This window comes from Lissotriton vulgaris, chromosome 9 (genome assembly GCF_964263255.1).
Source record: "Lissotriton vulgaris chromosome 9, aLisVul1.2, whole genome shotgun sequence".
NCBI lineage: Eukaryota > Metazoa > Chordata > Amphibia > Caudata > Salamandridae > Lissotriton > Lissotriton vulgaris.
The window spans coordinates 1,143,701,848-1,143,725,321 of record NC_141697.1 but is presented as its reverse complement, the minus strand read 5'-3'; the positions used below and the strand labels follow the sequence as shown (position 1 = coordinate 1,143,725,321).

Below are 23,474 nucleotides of genomic sequence, written 5' to 3'. Positions count from 1 at the left end.
GTTTTTTAATAAAAAAATAAAGAAACTAAAGAATCTGAGCCAGTAAAACCCAGCCTGGGATGACAAAAAGGTCTGTACAATTTTAAATGTTATTTTTAAATACAAACTCAGAGGGATTGACTTCTGGTATAGACAACAGAGTGCAGAGAGAGAACTGGTCTAGAACAACATGAACTAAATAGAGGAATGTATCTCAGTACAGTTATAAGTTAGTCACAGCTCCTACATTTCGAAAAAAATAGTTTTTCAACAAGTGGTTGCTCTATTATAGTGTAATGATGATTAATATGTGTTAAACATCCTCCCAAAATCTCTGTTGTAGATGTCAGGTCGAGGAAGGGGAAAGGCAACATGGTATAGCCATATGCCTTCTCTATTTTTTGATCAGCTTTTCTCATTCACTAAGGGCCTTATTATGAATTTCTGACCACCGCTACACAGCAGGCCCTAACAGGGCCCTCTACCTCCTCTGGGCCAGGGGATGTATGTGGGTGGGCACATGCTGTGCACCCCAGGAATTGAACCCCCTTTTCCGCATGTAGTGCATGCCATGCAGGAATGTGCAGTTGGTGCACTCACGGTGTCAGTCTGCATGTTAGGCGCTCTATTTTTCATACTACCGAATACCAAAAATAAACTGTAGAAACGGAAAACGTGTCTTCGAATAGCCAGCTAAATAGTGTTTTTCCTTGAATTCTGCTTTATTCACAGTCTTACCAATGTAAGCAAGTAATATTTTGAATGGTTAGTTCTCACTGCCAACTTAAACACTTCCACCAAGCACAGTCTACAATAAAGGAGATACATGTTCAGAAAGTTATTCAACACCATTTCAGGTGTATGAAGCGCTAACTGGATGCCTCCATTTTAAAATGCCATGACACCAGTATTATAATTCAGGTTGCAGCATCTTACTAACATTTCGGTGAGCCACTCCATCTTCTTGCACCTCAAAATGTTAATATATATAATACAATCTGTATTTAAGAAAGGCCAATTACATGGCAGACTGTCTCATTTAAATCTGACTCCCATCACATCTTGACTTTTACAATCTGATCTAGGGGGGAGGTACAGGAGAATAACAAAAAGGACGTGTCCTCCTATTGAAATTAACCATACACAAAGAGAGCTTGTCCATTACTCTTGGCCTTGACTTCAACTTCTGGTTTGGAAAACAGAATGTTTCCTTTAGATAACCCTCACCTACCAGGGCTTCCCCTTGGTCGCATGCTTCATCATTGGGTCGTGCTGCAAACTACGAGTTACGCGGGATCACTTTTTGATGTTGTTTTTAATAGATGAAAAAAGATGTAAAAGAAATATGAAGGGGGTTGTGAAAGATAAACATTCTTGTCTAGTAGAAAAATAAATGTATTCGTACCTCTAGTTGGTATGGTTCAAAAATGGGGAGAATGTGAAGCCTAATAAAATGATGTTCCTAAGTTTCAGAGGTCTACATGTTTCAAGCCCTACCCCAATGATTTTCATCAGGACCAAGGATTATTCCAATTTTCTTTGCATCTTTTTTTCATCTACTCTCTTCTAAAAAGGTTCTCCCACATTAGTCGTAGGTCGCAGCAGGCCCTGTTCCCGAGTGGAACAGGAAGGGCCAAATGATAGTACCACCAAGGAGAAACCCTTCTGTATACTACACCATGATTTCAACTGTCCCAATATCATGTGCCCTGTAAAGTGGTCTGATGACCCTATGAGGCAGGTCTACACAAGTAATTCCCCTGATTTAAAAAAGACAAATAATTGCAGTGGTCCAACATGGAAGATAGATCTTTACCCAGCAGGCCATGCGTCTGAGCAGAAAGCTGATGGCTGTCCAGAGTATATAGACCCAAAAAATCTTGTTGATCCGAATGCTTCTTTGGTCGCCGATGAAGAACAATCTCAAAGGTAGCTTCTTGGCCCATGGTAACTATCATCTTGGAGCCATTTAAAATGGAGAGGTTAAACCTAGGGGTATAAAGAAAGATACGTTATAAAGCCTGCATACAGTTGTGTGACATCTGCTTTTAAACACTTTTTATTCTACACTTTTAAATTCATTCCTGCCCCTTTTAATTTAATAATGAACAATGTTCTCATAAAAAAGTCACTGTTGTGAAAATATTTGAAGTCATTCTAAGAATTTGAACATAAAGAGATCAACTCCATCCTCTCAAATGGGCTTTCCATTGAGGTATATCTCCAATCTGTTCATGGAAAACAGTGCCCGACTAGTGCCCAAGGGCAGGATATTTCACCATTCCAAATGATTAAGAAGTAAGCACGTGAGCATCTCATCTTGATCATAAAGATGAGCGCAGTCCTAATAAGTAGAAAGAACAAAGGGAGTTGGCACCATTACATCTACAGGGTGATAGGCCTATTAAGTGACAAAAGAACATCCTTGCTTAAGATGTCTCATGTTTATGCTTTTGTGCTGCATCTCACTTCACACTGTAAGGGGTCGAGCCCCACAGACACTTCAATGTTACCTGAACCAACTAGAAATAATCCTTGGGTCACAATTACCCAATCATACCAATTAAAACTTCTCAGCCTCAAGACTCAGTACAGCCCTGATGTGGCCTGAGAAGAAAGAGCTTGGTCCAAACGTGTCAACATCAAGAATGGAAACTTCTTGGTAATTACCCGGGGTGAACACTCTGTAGTATATAAAGAATAGACTTATCTATAACTCTCATATGCCCTCTAAACAGTTGTCTTTTTAAATGAAAGGAATGGTCACTCTACAAAGCAATAAACCTTTGATTGTGTGAGTCATGAATTATAGCTGGTGTTATCTGAAAAACTAGTTATCTAGAATGTTTCTCAGAAATCCATTAATTGAAGATTGTTTTAAATATGAATGCCTATTTGTATTTCTGCACACTGCACTTTTCCTTGGTAGCGGGCATTGCTAATCCTCAAACTGAAACTCTTTTCATAATTGTTTGATCGATTAATAGTTTTTATAGATGTTGGCTGTTTTTCGACATACATTCTTTCATGTATTGTGTGCTCCTTCATTGTTTGCCTGACTTTAGGCCTGATTTATATGTTGGCGGAGAGGGAACTCTATTGAAACGAAGCAGGAGTTACCTTCCCACCAACAAAGTTGTCTGACCACCTAATGCGGCCAGACCTTAAGTTTGGCAACTCTGTTACCCCTGAGGCCAAACTTCTCCAACAGTCCAACGGAGTAAGAACAGTAGAAAAATTGGCTATATATCCATTCACCAATTAGGCAGGGCACACATATAGGTTTTTTTTACTGTCTTTCACTACCAGGCACTCCCTGGCACTGAGGCACAGTAAAAAAAGAAATAATGCCCCATTCACCATGGGAAGGGAGGCATTATCTTTTTCATGTTCAAAAAGAAAATCCTGTTTTAGGATCTCTTTTTGAAAATAGAAATTGGGTGAGACTCTGTCATTATGATGGATCCCTGTACCAAACAGTGAAATGCATAGACAGGAACTGCTGTGATGGCAGTTCCAGACACTGCTTTCTAAATGACTACCAGCTCGGTGGTCATTTAGAAATCTGGCAGGTATTATCTCCTTCAAGCCAATTGGTCTATCCCCCTGGTGGAGAAACAAGCCACCTGCCAGGATCTAAAACTGCCACTTAGATTCAGACCCCCCTACTTACATTTAATGTGACTTTTGTAACTGTATTGTACTTCTCTTTCATTAATTGATATGCAGAGCAAATTTATTTTTAGGTCAAACCACTGGATAGTGCAAGCGCTGTTTGTTGTAGGCATATTGTGGCATACCATGAACATACAGGGGCTTGGAACCTGCCCATTGCTTGTCACTGGTTTGTTTTTCTTGTAACTCTCATTTGCTTGCTTCGTATTCATGTCCCAGCTTCTCAACCTTGTGTTCATCCCTATCGATGTTTGGACAAAAAAACTAACTAAAAATAATATTTTAAGTGTTATTTTTAATAGCCTTGTAAAACATATACATTTTGAAAATATTGTTATATGCAATTTCATTTGTATGTGTTATTTTTCATGCAATTTATTCTGATGTTTTTGATTCTATATGTTTATTGATTTTTTTGTATTCATTATTTTAGAAAATAATCTATTAATCACGAAATAGTCGAAATATGTGTTTTAAGTTGAATTAATTTATTAGAACAATGGATTAATACAATTTTTAGTAGCTGGATATTGGGCTTTTAAGAGATAATGGTGGAGATATTTTTTAAAAGCGGATATTTTATTGTAAATGTAATTTTAAAAAGTTAGCCCTTTACTTGCTAACACCTTCCCCAGATTGGCTTAGATCGGAGTGGGAATGGTACATTTCACCCCTTTAGTTTCTAACACCTTCCCAAAATTGGTAGATTGGAGTGGGAATAGTAGATGTCAGCTCTTTTGTGTCCAATAGTTTCTTCAAGATAGTTTACAATGGAGTGGGAATAGTAAATATCACCCCTTTAGTGGCAAACACCTTCAGTAAATTGGTTTAGATTGGAGTGAGAAAGGTAAATGTCACCCTTTTTTATGTTCAACGCCTTCCCCCAATTGGGTTAGATTGCAAGAATAATAGTAAATGTCACCTCGTTAGGGTCCAACACCTTCTCCATTTTGGAATAGATTAGACTGGGATTAGTAAAATGTCACCCTCTTACTGTACAACATCTTCCCCATATTGGCATTGAGTGAAGTGAAAATAATAAATGTCACCTCATAAGTGTTCAAAACCTTCCCAAAATTGGATTAGGTTGGAGTGGGAATAGTATATATAACCCCTTTGTGTCCAACAACTTCCAAAAATTCATATATATTGGAGTGGGACTAGTACATGTCACTCTTTTAGTGTCCAACATCTTCCCTAAATTGTTTTAGATTGGAGTGGGATTAGTAAGTGTAGCTCCTTTAGTGTCCAACACCTTATACAAATCGGTATAGATTGGAGTGAGAATAGTAAATATCACACTGTTAGTATTTAACACCTTCCACAAATTGGTAAAGATTGGGGTGAGAACAGTAATAGTCACCTTTCTATAGTCCAGCACCTTCCCAAAATTGTTTTAGACTATTGTGGGAATGGTAAATGTCACCTCTTTAGGGTTCAACACATTCTCCAACTTGGCACAATTTGGATTGGGAATCATAAATGTCACCCCTTTAAAGTCCAACACCTTTACCGAATTGGTTTTGATTGGAGTGGAAATAGTAAATGTAATTCCTTTAGTGTCCGATCATGCATTCATCACCAGCAGGTTCCTGAGCTCCCAGACCGTCCTCGCCTCTACCGACATATGTGGTATCCTCGATCAAATATAAGGCTTATGAGGGACTTCACTTCCCTCGACTCCTAAAACAAAAAGGCTCCATCCATTTGAGCTTTCTAGAAATTAGCTCTAATCCTATTCTCCAGGACACGCTCCCTTTGGGCAATTCCATCCCTCCATGCCATTAATTACTATCCCATCCACTATTGGGACCAATACCTGATGCTCACACACTAGTCCTGATGTTGATCTTGAATTATTAAGATGAAAACGCTGTCGACTTTAGTACAACAAAACTCCTGTTTCAATATGTAAAAATGATACAAAAGGAGTTTGCTTATGTTGTCAGTGTGATGAATATTTTTAGAATCGTTCTTTATTCATCACTGCACACACCCCTTTTTTCACTTTCTTGTGAGCATGGTATCTGTATTCCCTTGAAGAAATCCAATGTAGTTGAATAAAATAATTGACAAATGCACATATGTGTCCTGTCATAGACCTTTTTAAAAAAAGAATCCTGTGATACTATGGGTTAAAAGAAAAAATGTGCCCTCTTCTGTCTTGTTGGATAACTAATCGTTATCAGAACCCATTGGCCTTACACGAAGCACTGTTTTCCTCGACTATTAATACCCCTGGTTCAAAAATTAGGGTCCCCTTGTGATTAGGGGTGGGTTGAATTTGCGTAGTCGCGCTACGCAAAGTTCCGCGAAAATGGCAAGAAAAGTCAGCGAGCACGCAGAATTCCACGAGCTCGCAAAATACATTTTTGTGACAGGAGCATCATGCCAGAATGAATCCTGCCCAGCATATATTATTTATCCAAGAAGATGCCACCATTTTGTGCAATACCTCTACTCAACTGGAGCACTACTGGCTGATCATTAAGTGCTACCTCGTTGAGTAAATGTATAGTGCCTTTCCTACACTACAGCTGCGGGCCAGAAGAGTTGTCTCCAGTGTGTGACCTTGTGTGTCTGTACTTTGCCACTGTGCCGAAAGGCGCTGGGGTCCCTTGAGTGAGCTGTTCATCATAGTGGGTAAATGACAGGAAGACGTTGCATACTGCTAGTGTATGTGGGGTGGGGCCTAATGGGTGGGGCTTCTATGCGAGTTCATATGCCTCTTGTTTATAAAAGGTCAGAGACCGAGCAGAGCATCAGATGAGGAGACAGAACCTCCTGGTCACAGGAACTACAAGGGGATTGCGCTCGAGAAACTCATGGATGCGAAGACCTCCATCAAGGATCACAGCTAATTTTTGACAGTAGATGAGGGGAGAAAGCATACCTGCCCAGCCTCGACCGTGCTCAGGAACTTAGTTTTTGGGCTGATTAATGTGTTACTGAATTTGAGCTTCAACTCAGGCACTTGCTTTAATTATATCTTTAAGTGCTTCCTGTTGAGGTTGAATTTTTGTGACAGAAGCATCGTGCCAGAGTAAATACTGCTCTGCATATTTATCCAAAAATATGCCAACGTGTTGTGACTTACGTCCGCCCTCCACCGTATCGGACATTGGACCGCCCAACAGTCCACCGACGGTCCCCACAATGCGACCGCCACCACAGCGGTTGTAATGCATATATTTTGTATTGCGGCATGTGCTGCTGGCTGCAGTACATGCCACAATCCCTGCACAATGTGGAAGGCACCATGCGGTGCCAGCTACATGGTGCAGGCATATATTTAGGAGGGACCATTGGTCCAATGTCTGGGGTGCAAGGGGAAAAGGGGGCCTGCTACTGCATGAAAAGGTGGCCGGAAAGGGATGCTGTAATCCCTACGGCAGTGCCTGGCAGGCACCGTCACCATTGTAGGGAATACAATTCCCTCTGACGCACCGGCGGGCTCAAGGAGCCCGTTGGATGCATGGCAGTTGGTCTTTCCAACTGCCAACACGGTGGCAGGTGGGGATATTGCTTAGGATGGCGGTGAGACCAGCACCGACAGACTGTCATTGTGTCATTGACAGTCTCACCGCCATCCTAATGAGGCCCCAAGTTTTATTAATAGTAGTGTTTTTACTAATATGTAGTTTGGGGGTTTTGTACACTTTTTTAGTAATGTATAGTAATGATTTGTTACATTGGTTTACGTTACTTATTTTATGGTGATCAAGGGTAATGTACATGTATTTTTAGGAACAAAATGTGTTTTGTGGGTGGATTTTCATGTTTACATTACAGGTTTTTGTCTACAAACATGTCCAATGAGTATGGAGAGTTACTATTCTTTTTGGATTTCAGCCCAGATCTCTGTACTGGGGTGAGTGTTTGACATTGAGCAGCATTCTGTCCATCAATTGTTCTTTTTGCATTTGTTACCCTGAGTGGGACGGGTATGCCCAGAAATGGGTCCCTTGCTCACTTTTCCACTGGATTTAAGCTAGCCTGGATAATGAGGGTTATTACCCCAAAAGCGGTCCCAGGGAAGACCTGGCATGGCAGTTTGGGCTGGAATATTCCCATGAGGCACAGGGTCAAGACTGATTTGCATATAGCTGGGTCTGAACTGGGGTGGCAAAGTGAGCTAAAGAATGATGATGGATTCAACCCAGATCAGTGACTAGGGGTGATTGTCCAAAAAGTTTCAGCGATCCATCCATCATCTCTTTGTGTTTGCTTTGTTCGAGCTAAGTTGGCAGGGTATGCCCAGATGTGGGTCCCTTGCTCACTTTGCCACTGGATTCAAGCTAGCCTAGATGAAGAGGGGTGTTACCTCAAAACCGGTCCCAGGATGCTTGTTACCGGTCCAGGTACGACCTAGCTTGGCAGTTCAGGCTCGACTGTTCCCATAAGTCACAGGGTCAAGACTGATTTGCATATAGCTGGGTCTGAACTGGGGTGGCAAAGTGAGCTAAATCCTTGTCCGGATTGGATGATGCTTTCACAGGCGACGGTCTTCACTCTGACCTATTAGGGTCCGACCGCCTGCATTGTAATGTAGCGGTTAGACCGAAGGTCTGTCGGTGGTCTGACCGCCATCATAAACAGGCCCATAGTTACAAATGCTTTTCACAAACATGTGGTTGGAGATCTCTCACTACATCTGCCCTATCTCTTATGTGCAGAGTTCTCCACTATGATACAAGAGAGCTTTGCAAGCGGAGGCATACATTTTTGGAGTAATGTTGAAGGGACCTAGGGAGTGGTGAGAAAATATCTACTGCTGAATTTAAGCAGTTAAGGAAAAGTCAAGGGTAGGTTGAGAGAAGTATGTGCAAAACTAAAATCAATCTACAAGGCAATTACTATTCACCAAATGTACAAACAGATGTACTAACAAACAGGCTAAATTCTACTCCAGCTTAGCATTGGACAAAGTCACACACCACAAAGAGCCACTCACAGGTATTGCAAGGCACTGTCATACAAATCAGTGGAGGCAGAGATTAACACTTACAGCACATTGTGAAATAAAGGGAAGAGATTTGGTAAGTCTTAGAATGTGTTATCTCTTTTTATTTTAATGTTGTATGCAATTGTCAAGAGTGCATGGTTTATGGTGGAGAGCATACTTTCAGTGATGTGAGTGCCTCCATACAAAGCCTGGACCACATGTATCCTAGAAAAGTATCCCTTTGTTTACTTCCTCTCAGCTGCCACTTCTATTTGAGATCCCCTACATGGTGCACCTCTAGCTATAATGCATTCACAGAGTTTGTGAGTTCTCGGCAATTGGCCACACTTTTCACTCCATTGATGGTGAAGGAAAGGAAACCTTTTATCACTATGTCGTGATCAAAAACAGAATTCTCTACACTGTCAGTCGCCTCAGCGAAATTCCACTTCCTCTTGAGGAGGTTGAGTTGCATGCTATAAATTGGAATTGTGTAGTGCTTGCAAAGTAATTCAGTCCAATGGGAAGAGGGCAGAGGCTAGGGTTGGGGATTTACGTAATATCAAGGGTAATGTTTGTCAGGTGTCTGTGTGAGTGATTTATGTCAAAAGAATATTCTTCCTTCATTCAATTTCATTTGGAGTTTTACAGAGCTTAAGCAGACTTCTCTTCCACCCCTTCTGAGAACTCCAGACATATTCCAGGATGTAATTTCATTCAAAAGAATCTCCACCTCCTCATGTAGGGTGCAGGCGCGGCCGGTACAGGTAAGTGCAGTGGGGCTGGGTGGGGGGGGGGATATGTAAAATTAAATTAGAAAATGTTAAATCCACTTACCCTGCGCTTTGTTGATTTAGTTTCAGGAAGGAAAGTAGTTAAAAACCATTTTTTTTCTTGTATGTATTTGTTCCAAGTCAAATCACTTTATTCGATTAATTAAAATCATAAAAGTACACATATAAATCACATTCAATAAATACAATATTAAAACAGTGAAAGAATCATAGAGAAGTCCTTAAAGAAATTATTTACAAATTTCATATATATACAAGTCCGGAAAAATACAGTAAAATTCATGGTTCGCTTGTACTCAGGGCTCTTAATTTCTTAGATCTTACAGCTGCTACAAGATAACTAGCAATATTAAAAATATTCCATGTGTTGTGCAACAATTGCAAATACATTAAAGCAGGTTTAACCTGATGGAACCCCAAACCTCTTAAAAGTGAGATAATAAACTTTTTCCTGATTGTGGAATAATGTTTGTAAAAGAACATAAAGTGCATATTATTTTGGGTTGAACAGTTATCACAGTCACAAAATGCTGCCTTTTCAGGTATGGTCCATCCCTGATATGTTCCCAATAAAAGGTGTATCTGATTGAACCGGAATCTAGTTAACAACCAACGATGGTATGGTCTTGTTACTACCTTTAAATACGGTTCTATAGATGGGGAGGTAACTAATAGGAAATGAGCTCTCACCGTGGGCTTTAAAAGTTCCTCAGCCTCTCGTTCCTGGAGCCTTGGGGACAGAAAGTGCTTTTTAACGCACATTATGTCTCCTTTAATGATGGATTCGGGGATTTCATAGATTTCTGGTTGCCTTAGTTTTGAAAACATTACCTTTACATAAGAGAGCCACTGTATTTCGTCTCCCCTATCTAAACTAATGCAGTCTTTTAGAATACGACGGTTTAATGTTAATTTAAGATTAAACCAAGTTTTTAACCAGCAAATAAGGAGTATGTATTTGTTACTTGCCTGTCATTAAGCAGCAACTATTTGTAAGTATTTCTGACCAATGCTTCCTTTGCTTTCGAAAATGTAAGGAAGTTTCATAAACAACAGGCAGGTAAACAGAAGGCTAGGTCATTACACTTTTTATCTTTGAAAGATAGCTACACTAAATTGCCCATACACTGCGCACACAAAATTGACACAAGCCTGTAACAGCGCATAGAAACTAGCTGTCATCCACATACCCACAAAAACCATATCAGCGTGTTGTTTATGCCAATCCACATAGTCTGTCACTTTCTCTCATATCTACAGGTCCTCCAAATTCAATTTCGGTTTTTCAGACTAGTTTGTCTAGTGCCACAAACATGAAATCTCTACATCGTACACTTCAATTTTCCAAAGGATTCCAGTATGTAGACATTGAAGGACACATTTGGGCGATGCATAAACTCCTTACAAACAATCCCCAAGTGGTGGTTCAAAGCATTGGAATTAGACATGTACGGTTGCCTGTCACAGCCATTCAATCAATTTAATGAGGCCTCTTACCCGCCTTGAGTCATGTTGACTGACTCGTTCCAGTGGAAAGAGCTTTTCTGTTGATGAATGTACACCGTAGCGCTCTCTGTTGTCACTTCCACTTTGATACCCATCTTCTGGCTGATAAATCCAAGCTTTCCAATGTATGTTTTTCCAGCTTTACCTTTGCTGCCATCTTTATTTTTACCAACTACCTGAGCATTAACTCCAACACCTAAAGAGACATAATAACCTTATAATCAGATACTGAATACTTTTACAGGGTTACATAGGCTACGAAGTGAACTGATCTTTTCTAAGCGTGTGTAAATACCTGCAAATTCGCACTCCAAGGCCGAGCTATAATAAGCTCTTGGATCGCTCCTGTATCGCGCAGTGTCTTATAGTAAATATGGCGCTTAAATGAGGCAACAAAGCAGCGAACTTTAATGATTTCTCATGCAACCCTACGTGATGCAGCACTGCGTGAGTTTTAGTAAATGCAGGGCCAAGCACACATTCTGTAATATGGAAACATAGGGGCTTATTTATGAGGACCCTCGTGCAATGTGTCTAGGCCTGTTTACGTGGCTTTTCATGCACTTGTAAATATGTGCCCCTTTCACGCAGAACGCTGCATGAAAGGGGCCTTCCATGGGTGTTCCTACACAACACCCATGAAATCTGAAGCATTCCCATATTTACAAGAAATCGTAAACCTGGAAATACGATCTAACGGCACCGAATGAGGCCCCAAATCAATTCCAAACGCAAGTCTCCATTATAATTGATCTTAGGATGCTTGCCCTGTCAGTCGTTTCTCCTTGAATTGTGCAATACAAAGGTTTCAAATAGAAGGTACTTCCCTCAAAAATGGCATGCAAATGCATTTGGGCCAAATCATGAATGAAAAAAATGTCTTACCAATTGTATTGAGATTCAAACCAGACGAGAAGAACAATAACTAAATTATGAAATCTATGAGGGAATCTTCCAAAGTCAATAAGTTAGAGGTGAAGCTGAAGCCAAATCCAAAGAGCAATTATACTGTCATGTCAGCAATGCATTCTGTCTGCCACATTTTGTTATTTAAATGCATAGAAAATGTTCTTAAATGAGAAAATGAAAGACCCCAGAGGATATGTAGACGAAATAATTAATTCTTCTTGATCTAAACCTTCGCATTTAACTGTTTTGGCTCAGAGGGAATGTAGACAAAATAATGTATTCTTCATGTGCTGGATTTATGCATTGAACTATTTTGTACAGCATTTATTTCTACATTAAGTTCCCATAATTTAAGGCTGCTACAGTTACATCACATTTTTCAGTGGCTAACTTTGGGGCCGATTAGGATGGCGGTGAACGGCGGGAGCCACCGCCGGCCTGGAGGATGCGGATTCACCGCCGCTGCCACAGAAAACACCCACCGCCAGATTAGGATGGCGGTGGGATTGCGGTGGGACCAGTGACGGACTGCAGGTCCATCCGCCGCTGATCCGCGGGGTGTGGAGGGCTATTTGGTGGCGGTGTCTACAAGACACCGTCAGCCAAATTAGGATGTGCATTTAAACATGCTTTTACACGGTGGCTTTTCTGCAGTGGAAAAGCATGTGGTCTTTGGTGTGTGGGGGCCCGTTGCGAGCCCCCAGGGTGTCGGGGGGTTGGTGGTGCACATGGGGGGTACCTATGGTACCTCCCAGCATTTACATGCACAAAGTGGCAGGCACCGCACGGTGCCTGCCGCTTTGTGCATGTAAATGTAAAACATGCATTTTTAACCTTGCGGGCGGGTGCTGCTTCAAGCAGCACAAGCCGCAAGGATACAGATACAGGATGTGACCGCCAGGGTGGTGGTCACATCCTAATTGCACCGGAGGGACCGCCGCTGCCCCTGCGGACGGTCCCTCCACCTCGGGGTGGCGGAGGGACCAGGTCCGTCCACCATCCTAATGAGCCCCCTAGTTTTTTATTGTGATTTCCATTGCTTTTTCGTTTAGATCATAATAAAGTTTTAATTCCCGCACCTCATACAAAATCAAAACCCAATAACAAAGCTGCAGCTACTTTAGAATCATATGTAAAGGATTTCATTACATAAACTAAAAATACAACTGCGTGAAATGATAATTACAACTATTACATATGAGTCTTTTTGTTGCAAAAAACACACAAGAATGAATGAAAAATAATGAAAAATGACAAAGAATGACATAAACACAAATGACAGTATTAGCCCACCATTTTGTGTCATTAAAATGCATTTCTTTTAAGGCAGATGTTCACATGTGTTCAGGCGAAATGACTGATCACAATGCATGAGAGCTGCAAGCTGAAGTGGGCTGACCATTGCCATGCTGTATGGGGTCATGGGTGGAAACAAAGTGTGAATGACAGTTGAAATGAGCAGTGAATAAAAAGGGCTGACCGGCAGCCCCTGTATGTATGTGCAAATGTATATTGTTATGTTTTTTTATTCTAACATGGTGTTAAAACTGCTGAAGCTGTCCCTATGAGAAAAATGTTGTGCTTCTTGTTTGAAGCATCCAGGAAGTCAGTGGTTCAGGTTCTTGATAGTGTCGAGGCTGGACGACTGCAATGTGATATATCTCGGAGCGTCACAGGGCAGGCTGGATAGATTACAAAGAGTGCAGACGACGGCCGCTAAGCTTATTGTGGATCTGCCAAGACGTCAGTAGTGGCTCGTAGTGAGAGCGCTGCGGGGTGATGGGACGGGGGAGGGGAGGGGCAGGGTGGGGGTAGTAAACTCCGGCATACGGCTGCAATGCCATTTGCGTTGCAGTGCGTGCAATGTAATTCATTTTATTTATTTATTTATGTACTTACCTCTGGTCGGCCGTATGCCAGAGTTTACTCCCACCATACCCACCCCTCCCCCACCCTGCCTCACCCCTCCCCCACCCTGCCTCACCACCCCGCAGCACCCCCACTACGAGTCGCTACTACAAGACTGCATCCATGGAGGCAGTGTTCAAGCAGCTTCATTGGCTCCCAGTAAGACAGAGGTCCATGGTATTTGCAACAGTTTGTCAGACCTTACATAACCTCAATGAACCTTAGATAAGCAGGGGAGATGTTGGCTATAGTTCCTAGTACATATGGGCACAAATGAATTTGGCTACCTAGTGCCTAAATTGTGGAATGCTCTGCTCTTAGCAATTTTTCAGTCTCAGGTGGAAGAACTGTTCAGAAAAAACTTAAATCCTGTTTTTTTAGTTAGGGGGTTTGATAACTGCATGAAGGTGTGTGGACACTGTTACCTACGCTAGGACACCTCAAATGAGGTAGCTATGTGCTCTAGAAGTTATATAATAATAATTATTATTATTATTATTATTATTATTATTATGCCAGACCTTGACAGCTGAAAAAGTACTCGTGCAGGTTTACTCCCATATTTGAAGAAAAATTCAGACCTTTGATGAATGATTCTACACCGCCCCATGGTTTCTGCAATAGTCAAAGCTTCCCTTCAGTAGGTCTACAATCCTCATGTTAATTCCAGATTCCTCACATGCCAGGAAAATTTCACGTGTAAAATGTAACAGGTACACATGTGTGTGTGCCTAAATATTTAAGACTAGTAACATTCCACATTAAACTATTTTTTGCATGTGTTTCTCCCTGGTAAAATGATTGTACCTATTGAAAAATCTCTTAGTTTGTGCCACCTCTTTGGCCTCTCTGGATGCTGCTGTTCCTGATAGAACTTAAGCTGCAGAAAAGTAAACTAAAGGGTTTAATTGAACCTTGCAAATGGGTGTGAAAATCCGCAAACTTGCATGCCTATGGGTATTCATCATCTGTCCAGGGTATCCCCTCCCAAGACCACCAACCACGCCAACGCATAAGTAAATCGTTTTGCAAATACAATTTATTAAGAAATATGAATTCACTCTGGTGAAAATGGCAATGTTTGCACCAAAATCCACTATTGATGTGCTAATAATTGTAACATTTGGTTCCATGGAAAGCAAACAGAAACTGAGGTCACATCAAATTCTTATATAGAAACCAGTAGCCTACCTGTTACTGGATCAAACACCAGGCTCAGTATCACTCCTGGTTGCTCCTGTATGTTGAAACAAATTGATTCCCTGTGGCGTGGCAGCTGAATAATGAAGTGAGGATCTCCGTCAACTAGAAAATATGATTACACATTGTTCATTTTTTGTTGCAAAAGTGCTTTTCCATTTGTCCAGTACAATATTTCAAGGAACTATACTGGTGATATGACATCAACTTTAAAGTGGGAAGTGCATTTAATACATTGAAATGTTGTGCTTCATCTCATCATAGCTTTTGCTTGCAGGAGGACTTACATGTAGGTAAAATGGCCCAAAATTTAAAAACAACATGTAGAAGAGGCCCAGAACCACAGAATCATATGTCTTTCACTTTGCTCAAGGGGCAACTTATAGCGGCCATCTAAATCTGAAGCAAGGAATTACTGATCTCGCGGTTACTAGTAATTCTGAGTGCCCAAGTCTCTCACAATCAGGGTCTCAGGAGAGACAACAAATTGCCTAAAATTACGCATGCTAGAAGTTCTTATTCAAAAACAGAATATTTACGTTCTGGAGCGTGTAGAGTTCTGGAGGCAAAGCCTACAGTTGTTTCACGATTCATGTTGAGTTGGCTCAAAACTGCTCCTAACCCATATGCGGAAGCATTTACAGTGACAAAAGTTTCTCTACCTTCTACAAAAGACTCTAGTGCAGGTGCTGAAGTAATGTCTTTTTTGATTTTCTCAAAAGTGCGTTGACAGAGATCTGACCATACAATTTTTTCCCCTTTCTTTAGTAAAACCTTAAAACATTCGGTAATGGTAGCAATATTTCGCATAAATTTTGCATAAAACTCACATAATCCTAATAAAGACAACAATTGCTCTCGGTTTTGCGGAGCAGGAGCATCAACAATACTTTTTACCAAACTAGGTTTAGGTTTTACACCTTGCTCACAAAATACATGTCTTAGATACTCAATTTCTCTTGTTTTGAACGGACATTTGTCTCTGCGTAGAGAGACACCTCTTTTTTCTAAAGTTTCTAAAACATTATTCAGTGCAAGATCATGTTAATTTTCTTCTACAGTGAATATCAATATATCATCTTGAAAAATTGCAACGTGATCATTACCAGAAAACCTTTCTGACATCAGTCTTTGGAAGACTGCGGCGGCAGAAGTGATGCCAAACAGCATGCGGCAAAATTGGAAAACCCCATCAGGGGTAAGAAAAGCAGTCAAACAACGGGAATTTTTGCCTAATTCTACTTGGTGGTAAGCCGCCTTTAGATCAAACTTGCTAAACCAACTGGCCTGACCAACTTTCGTTATAAGATTTTCAATCCTTGGTAGTGGGTAGTTTTATATCCAAATAGCTTCATTCACACTCCTCATATCCACACACATGCGTAGCTCTCCATTCTTTTTCTTCGCTAAAACTATGGGAGATAACCACAGGGTTCCATCCTTTTTTTTAAATAATGCCCTGTGAACACATGTCATTGAGCATGGCAGAAAGGTCACCTCTCACACTGAGTGGAATGTTACGTAATTTGTGTTTAATTGGAAGAACATCCTGTTTGACTTTAATGTGATAGATGAAATCTGAGATTTTTCCTAGTTTATCTTGAAAAACTTTACTAAATGTTTTAACTAATGCATCGTCATAATTGCTTATTGAACCCAATCTTTTCTTTTCAAAGGAAATAGGTTGTTCCAAAACCTGGTCTGATTGTAATACCAAACTCAGCTTTATGAATTAACCCTAAAACATTAATACCTTTTCTTGCGACATAAACTTTCCCATGGATTGATTCATCTAAAATCTTAATGTCAGCCCAAAAAAACCCGATGAGATCTACTTTACTCCCTTCAAATGCTACAGTAAGAATGTCTGGAGGAAGTAAAGCTTTATTGTGCCAGTATATCTCAAAGATATTATTTGAAATAATGGTTATACGTGCACCAGTGTCGACTAACAGTTGATTGGCATGACCTTCAACAGAGACATTTAAGTTTGGATCAATTACTAAATATTCATCGCTGGAATTGACACCTAAAAGTAATTCTTTACTTTTGTCTAGATTTTCTTCATCAAAATTGCTACCAAAATCATTTAAGACACAGCGAACATTAGTGGCTTGCCAGTTCTGCACATTTTAAAGAAATGCCCTATTTTCCCACATTTCGTACACTGTTGACCCAAAGCAGGGCAAAATGTGACCGAGGAAACATGTGAAAGTGAGCCACATCTGTAACAAAATATTTTATGAGATTGTTGGGTAGGAAGATTGGGTTTATTGAAAGGTTTAAATTTGGTATTACCTTGAAGATTTCTTGTAGTGGTTGGTTTATTTATAACCGCACCAGAAATTGAAGATTTAGCTAAAGATTCTTTAAGTATTTTCGCGTCAATAGAAGAACCCTCAATACTTTTAGCTATATCTATAGCTTTATCTAACATTGGGTTTTTGCACGTCAGCAATCTTTCTTTTATTTCTTCACATAGGGCCTAATTTAAATCATGGAGTATGGTTTGTACTCCATCAGGACGATGGAGTAAAACACTCCTTTGCCTGGACGGAGCACCCATCCCCCACATTTAGAGATGTTCACCAGCCCACCAGACATTCCTAATCATTGACAGGAACAACTGTCATGGAGGTTTCAGTCAGTGTTAAAAGGTTGATGGACGGTACTGTCAAACATGATGGCAGTACATCAAACTTTAAAAAAGTTTTTATAACCCCCACACCTTAGAAGCTTTCTCAGATGGTGGTAGGTGGGGGGGTCATTATTCAGTTGTTTTATTACTGTCCCTCACTACCTGGTTTTACATGGCAATGACGAACAGCGGAAAAGACATGTAACAACATCCACTCTAAGTGTTATCGTAATATATCAGCGATGGAGGTGGAGATATGTTCCATCTCTGACATACTGAAGGTCTGTCTGCCTGCCTGTAAATCAGGTGAGCAGTCAGAGGGTTTGGGGAGAGAGTACTCTGTTGTAGCTACAACTGAGCACCCCCTTCAGCAAACTCTAATCCAAGCCCCTAATGTTGTGGATAAAGATGTAAAGGGTTGTGACTGATAATGTACTGTTATTATTATTATATGTAAACCACTAAAATGTACTGTGTATGCACAAAGTGTTGGGATGGGATAGTCAAAATGATTAGTATATGTTCAGCCTTCCCATGTATTATGCCCCTGATAAAGGTACAGTTTAAATGCTTTGCTGTAGATACTGGGTGGGGTAAAGGTAGTTTACATACCCTAAGTCAGTCAAGTTTGTCATTTTATTTTTGGTTTTAGTTGTATTTTTAAACCTTGAATAGTGTTTCATGATAAAGATAAGCCAGTCGTAAACTTTCACAGAAAAGTGACATATTGAATATAGTATCTAGTGGGAGGTAGGAAGGTCTGCACACAGTGTGACTTGAAGGCACATAGAGAACATGGTGTACCAAGTGTGGCTGAAGGTTATATCTACTTTCAGTGCAGAGTCTTCAAGCAGTCGTTGATGTTTAAGAATGCTATTATCCAGCTATTCATGCAGGTTGAATGCAATATGTGTGTTATACTTTGCACAGTGTCTGCCACTGTGCTACCCACACATGGTACATGTTTGCTGGTAACTCATGATCCATTTGATCTAGAAACAATTTGGTCGAATTATGTAACAGGTGGTGGATGTTTTGACAAGTGTGATAAATAATGAATTACTCTGTAAAAATCCACAACCATTTAATAACGTTTAGTATAGAGGAAATGACATAAACAAGATAAGTAATTATATGCAGGAGTACAAATATTTTAAAAGTTGCATGATACATACCAAAGCTCTGTGATCTGCCTATATTTGCTTGGCGTGCTGAGGAAAGAAATATTTTAAGTTTATTGGGTAAATGAACAACTACATTCAACACGCTGTAATGCACACGACAATACCAAATGAATGCAGTAGGCACAGCATACATATACCGTGAACTCTTTACTCAGGCACAGCTACATGCTGCTCCCTAATCTTGTGATTCATGAATGACTCTTACTCCAGCATGGTTGTTATGCATACAGTGCAAGAGGATTAAACTTTGATTATATTATAAAGTATTTCATGGTATTAAAAGCATTTTCGTTTGCTACTTTTTTTTTACACAAAACATGTACCTTGACTGTTTATTTTTGCTTCATGTATTATGTTCTAAAATATATTTGCAATTTTTTTTACAGAAAATTGTTAGTGAGAGATTGAAGAAAAATAGGACATTCGCTTTTAACGAATAAAGAATGAAGCAACTTTTTGCCTGTGTTGTTCTGCAACCACAGCAACAGACATAGAGACAGATATGCAAAGCATTTTGAGGTCGCAAACAGCACAATTTACAGAATTAGGCCATGTTTGACCGCAAAAAGGCCTTTTGGTGTGTATGAAACCCAAATTGTAATTTGGTAACACTTTACCGAATCGCAATTTGGGTTTGCAACTACATACCAAAAATACTGTCTGCTAAATGAAACTCAAACGTTTATTTTTTTTAAACACATCTACCTCATTAATATCTCATTAATATTTATGAGTTAGGTCGATTTGCAACCCTCCAGAAATCATTAATAAAAAAAATTATTTCAGACATTAGAAATAGTCATTACCTAATTGCAATTAGGTGACACCACACATTCAAATATGTCATGATTCCAAGCAACAATCCATTAAAATCTATTAAACATCTTTTATTTCCTAGCAGTTTAAAATCAGTGCAAAAAGTGTGTGTTGTCAACTTCTGTGCAAATAGTGCCAAATACATAACTGATTGTTACACACTAAAATCCAGATACTTATCTAGACTGAGATTTGGACTATTTTGCATGTTGAAACTTGCAGAATGCATGGCACTTTTTGCGTACATGCTGATAACCTAGAAAATGTGTTGTTCCTAATTTTAAACTTTTGGAAGTGAAATGATGCTTATTATATTGTTGCTAGTTACATTGAAGAAGTTGACTGTGCGATGAGTGGCAAAGCCCTGATTTACAATGTTTAGCCAGTCAGTAACAAGTTGAAAACTGGTAACCATTCACAAACTGTCATAGCTGGCATGCACTCGTAAAATCCATGCATTCACTCGTTTAGCACAAGCAAATGGAATCCGTACAGGCTGGTGGCATATATACTAAGATTGGGAATAATGATTCCTAAATTGCAAAATAAAAATTACAAAATCACTATTTATAATGTATGATACTTGTTTATCTAATTACTGATTCCTAGTGGGTCACAAATTCACCTAACATATGAATAATAATGAGATAGGTTGCAGTTTGAAACCCATTAAGAATTGCAGTCATCGAGGAGGAGCTACGCCGTGAACCAAGATGGCCGCATAAGCTCCCGGCTCCGCCGACCTCCACCGGCGGCCCGTCAATCCTGTTGTCTATCCTCTACCCACGCCCTGGGCCTGGATGTATGAAGGTTGCCTGATGCCAACGGTGATTTGCCGGATTTTCTGTCCACTTCAGCGACGAAGTTATGTTGTGTTCCATTTTTGGCCTATTCCCGGGCTGCCGCCGGGACCTCGATTTTTGAAATACCCGAGAGGGACCGGATCAACATCGGCTGTGGGACCGCGATTGTGGCCGGTCTTCCAGGCCTGAAATTTTTTTTCCCACCTTTGAGTCCCTTGTCCTCGTTGATGGATGTTGCTGGAGTAGAGACGCTGTGCTGTGCTGTGATTCTCCTGCACCGTGACTGTGGGTTGTGTGCCTGACCCTCGTTTCCCGCCCCGGGGGCTGACGGGCTGCACCCACGTCCGGTGTGTGTGCTGAGTTTGCTAGTCTGGGGCGCCCGTGTTGTTACTATCGCCAAATGTGTACCCGGAGCCCGGCGATGTGGGCTGGAGATTGTGTCCCCCTCCGTCCTCTGGACCCCGGGATGGAGGGGGTGGATGGCGCACATTCACTGAGATCCGTAATGGTGGCGATTGGGGCGCTCCGCTCTCAATTTACCGACACATGTGTCTCCCTGGCGGCGAAACTGGATGATCTTTGCTCGCGACCGGCCACGGACGCTACAGCGCCTGCACAGAAATCTGCGGTCCTGTCGAGTGAATTGACCCGCCATCTCGAGGAGCCCATCCGGCAGCCCGACTTTGTTTCTCTGAGAGTCGGCCTCACTTTTCCCTCATCCTCTACACTATACGGTCTTCCCTCTACATCTCCTATCCGATGGTGTATCGTCGCTGGCTGTCCTGCACTTCCTTGTCGAGTCTCAGGGTCCCGTCTATGGGGCTCGCCATTTTCCTTTGTCTCGGTCCGTCTGCATGAGGAATGACGCCAGTTTGTGACCGGACTTTGTTCCATCTTCAACGCCCTGATCTGCCACGGACGCTTTGGCTGCCTCTGGTCGGATGTGGCTTGGTCGGGTTGTGCTCCGGAACGGATTCGCACTGGTCAGGGCTGACTTTGACTTTGAGGTTTATTCGCCCCTTGCCACTGCTTCGGACCATCTGAGACGCTCCCTTTGTTTGCATCTGATATGCGTTTGGTAATGGATCTCCTCGTGAGACTTGCAGGGTTGACTTCTGTTTCCCTGGGGTTGCTCCGTTTAGTTCTGCCGGGACTACACCAAATCCCTCACCGGGCTTGGGGCAGGGGGGGGGGGGGTTTCATGGTGATTATCCTCCCCGTAATTTTGCTGACTGTTTAGTATTGCTTGATGATGATTGTGTTATGGGAGGGTCGGCGCTGGTGGGGGGTGCCAGGTGTCCGGGGGCTTGTTTGTTTTCTCTCCTCCTCTGCTTCTTCTTATATTTTCCCTTCTGTGGGGCAGTTTCGGGGCGACAGGCACGCTGTTAGTGGGGTAGGCCGTAGCCATTACAGGGGTGCAGGGTGGCGGGTGTGGGGGGAGTTTGTTATTTTAGTTTGTTTTGTTCTATGGTCCCTATCGCTCTTTTCCATCTTTGGGAGGGTTCTTTCCTCTTTAGTAGGGTTGGCTGTCTCTTGGTCTCGCACCTTTCTTTCTTTTTTCCGGCTTCTTGATGAGCCTCTGTTCTTCTATTCTTAGGGGGTAGGCTCTCTGGGGTGATTTTAGAAATGTGGATTATTGTACTATGGTTTATTGTCCAATATCGTCGCCGTGGCTGCCCAGATTGCATAGATGATTTTGTCATTGCCTATCTCCGATGCTATTTGGGGTAAAATCCCTTTCGTCTCCTTGGTGCTTCTATCCTTTGAGGTGTGATGTCCTTGTTGTTGCAGCCCCTACTTCTCTTCTAAACTTTTAAAATGAAAACCTCATATCCTGTTTGCGAGTCCCACCTCCACTCCTTATATACTTCGTTATATCCTGTTTACTGATTTGCTCTAGTTTCTCCTGTTTCATTGACTGTTTTTGCGGCCGGCCATGATGGTTGTGGGCCTGCGCATGTACCTCCTTCTTTTATGAATAAAGGTTTTATAAAAAAAAAAAAAAAGAATTGCAGTCATCACAGGGATGGTGGCTCGCTAGGGTCAGCAGACTGCAATGTCTAGTATAGATTTTATTTAAGCCAATCTGTTTTTTTTCATGCAGCCTTTTTTCCTTAAAGGACACAGGATTGGTTTAAAAAAATAAAACATTTAACTTTCATTTTTTATGAGGAGGCAAATGTTCGTGGGACCACTGTCTCCTTTTAAAACATTTATTTAACATTCTAATTTCCCATTTGCAAAATAAATACCACCAGATTTGAATTGATAGTACACTATTAATGTTTTGGGATTGGAATTTGGTTGCAAAACATTAATACATACCACTAGAATTCGGTATTTGGAATAGGCACTCTAAACGCACCCCTTCCAAATACAGAATAACAAACCAAAATTGCGATTCTGTAGAATTGCAAGTTGATTTTTGTGCATAGAAAACTGAATTTTTGGAGTCACACATTACCTGAGTCTGAATCAGGCTGTTAGCGACTTCAAAAATGCTTTGTACATCTAGCACTTGGATCTTAAAATGCGAATCGTAAAAAGCTATTATCAAATACCAATTTGAAAATCACAAGAGAGCATTTGTAATTAGCAAATAGTCACAGAACTGATGTTCTGCACAAGCAGTTTACCGCCCAGTGGAAACAGGTGGTAAATAGGTGCACAGTATAAAATGACAACCCAGACTACTGTATGCTTTTTTCAGATGGGCATCCCTTCCTTCAATGGTGTGGGGAATAGTATATTTGGTACCCAGCAAAGTAGAAAGAAGGTGAAGGAGCAAGGAGAACATTTGAAGTCCGGCGGTAAACTGTTTGAGCAAAGTGAGATGGAAATATATAGGAAATATAGTTTTGACAAGTGTGTCACATTGGAACTAACAAACAACCTGAATCCAGTTTTAAGTTGCACACTACGGAATCAAGCTACACGAAGCAATGTTCAGGTCATGTGCTCTCTACACCTGCTGGTAACAGGACATTGTTGCAGTGGCAGATGAGATATCTCAAAGTGCACTTTCCCTTGATTTAAGAGGATTTTGCAAGCTTTGTTGAGTAGAATACATTAGCATATTTTCTTTTCAAACACCATAGAGGTATTACAGGACACAAC

At 41.0% G+C, this 23,474-nt stretch overlaps 1 protein-coding gene across 1 annotated transcript in view; it reads right to left on the bottom strand.

Annotated features, from left to right (window-relative positions):
• The window catches only part of LOC147692931 (inter-alpha-trypsin inhibitor heavy chain H3-like), a 316,366-nt gene that overhangs the window by 11,122 nt on the left and 281,770 nt on the right, over window positions 1-23,474 (bottom strand). The window contains exons 16-19 of the mRNA XM_086939189.1: window positions 18,730-18,765; window positions 14,908-15,021; window positions 10,891-11,095; window positions 1,796-1,968 (exon numbers count right to left, since the gene is read on the bottom strand). Of these exons, the coding sequence (XP_086795315.1) occupies window positions 1,796-1,968; window positions 10,891-11,095; window positions 14,908-15,021; window positions 18,730-18,765 (528 nt within the window). The remainder of the gene's footprint in view (window positions 1-1,795; window positions 1,969-10,890; window positions 11,096-14,907; window positions 15,022-18,729; window positions 18,766-23,474) is intronic.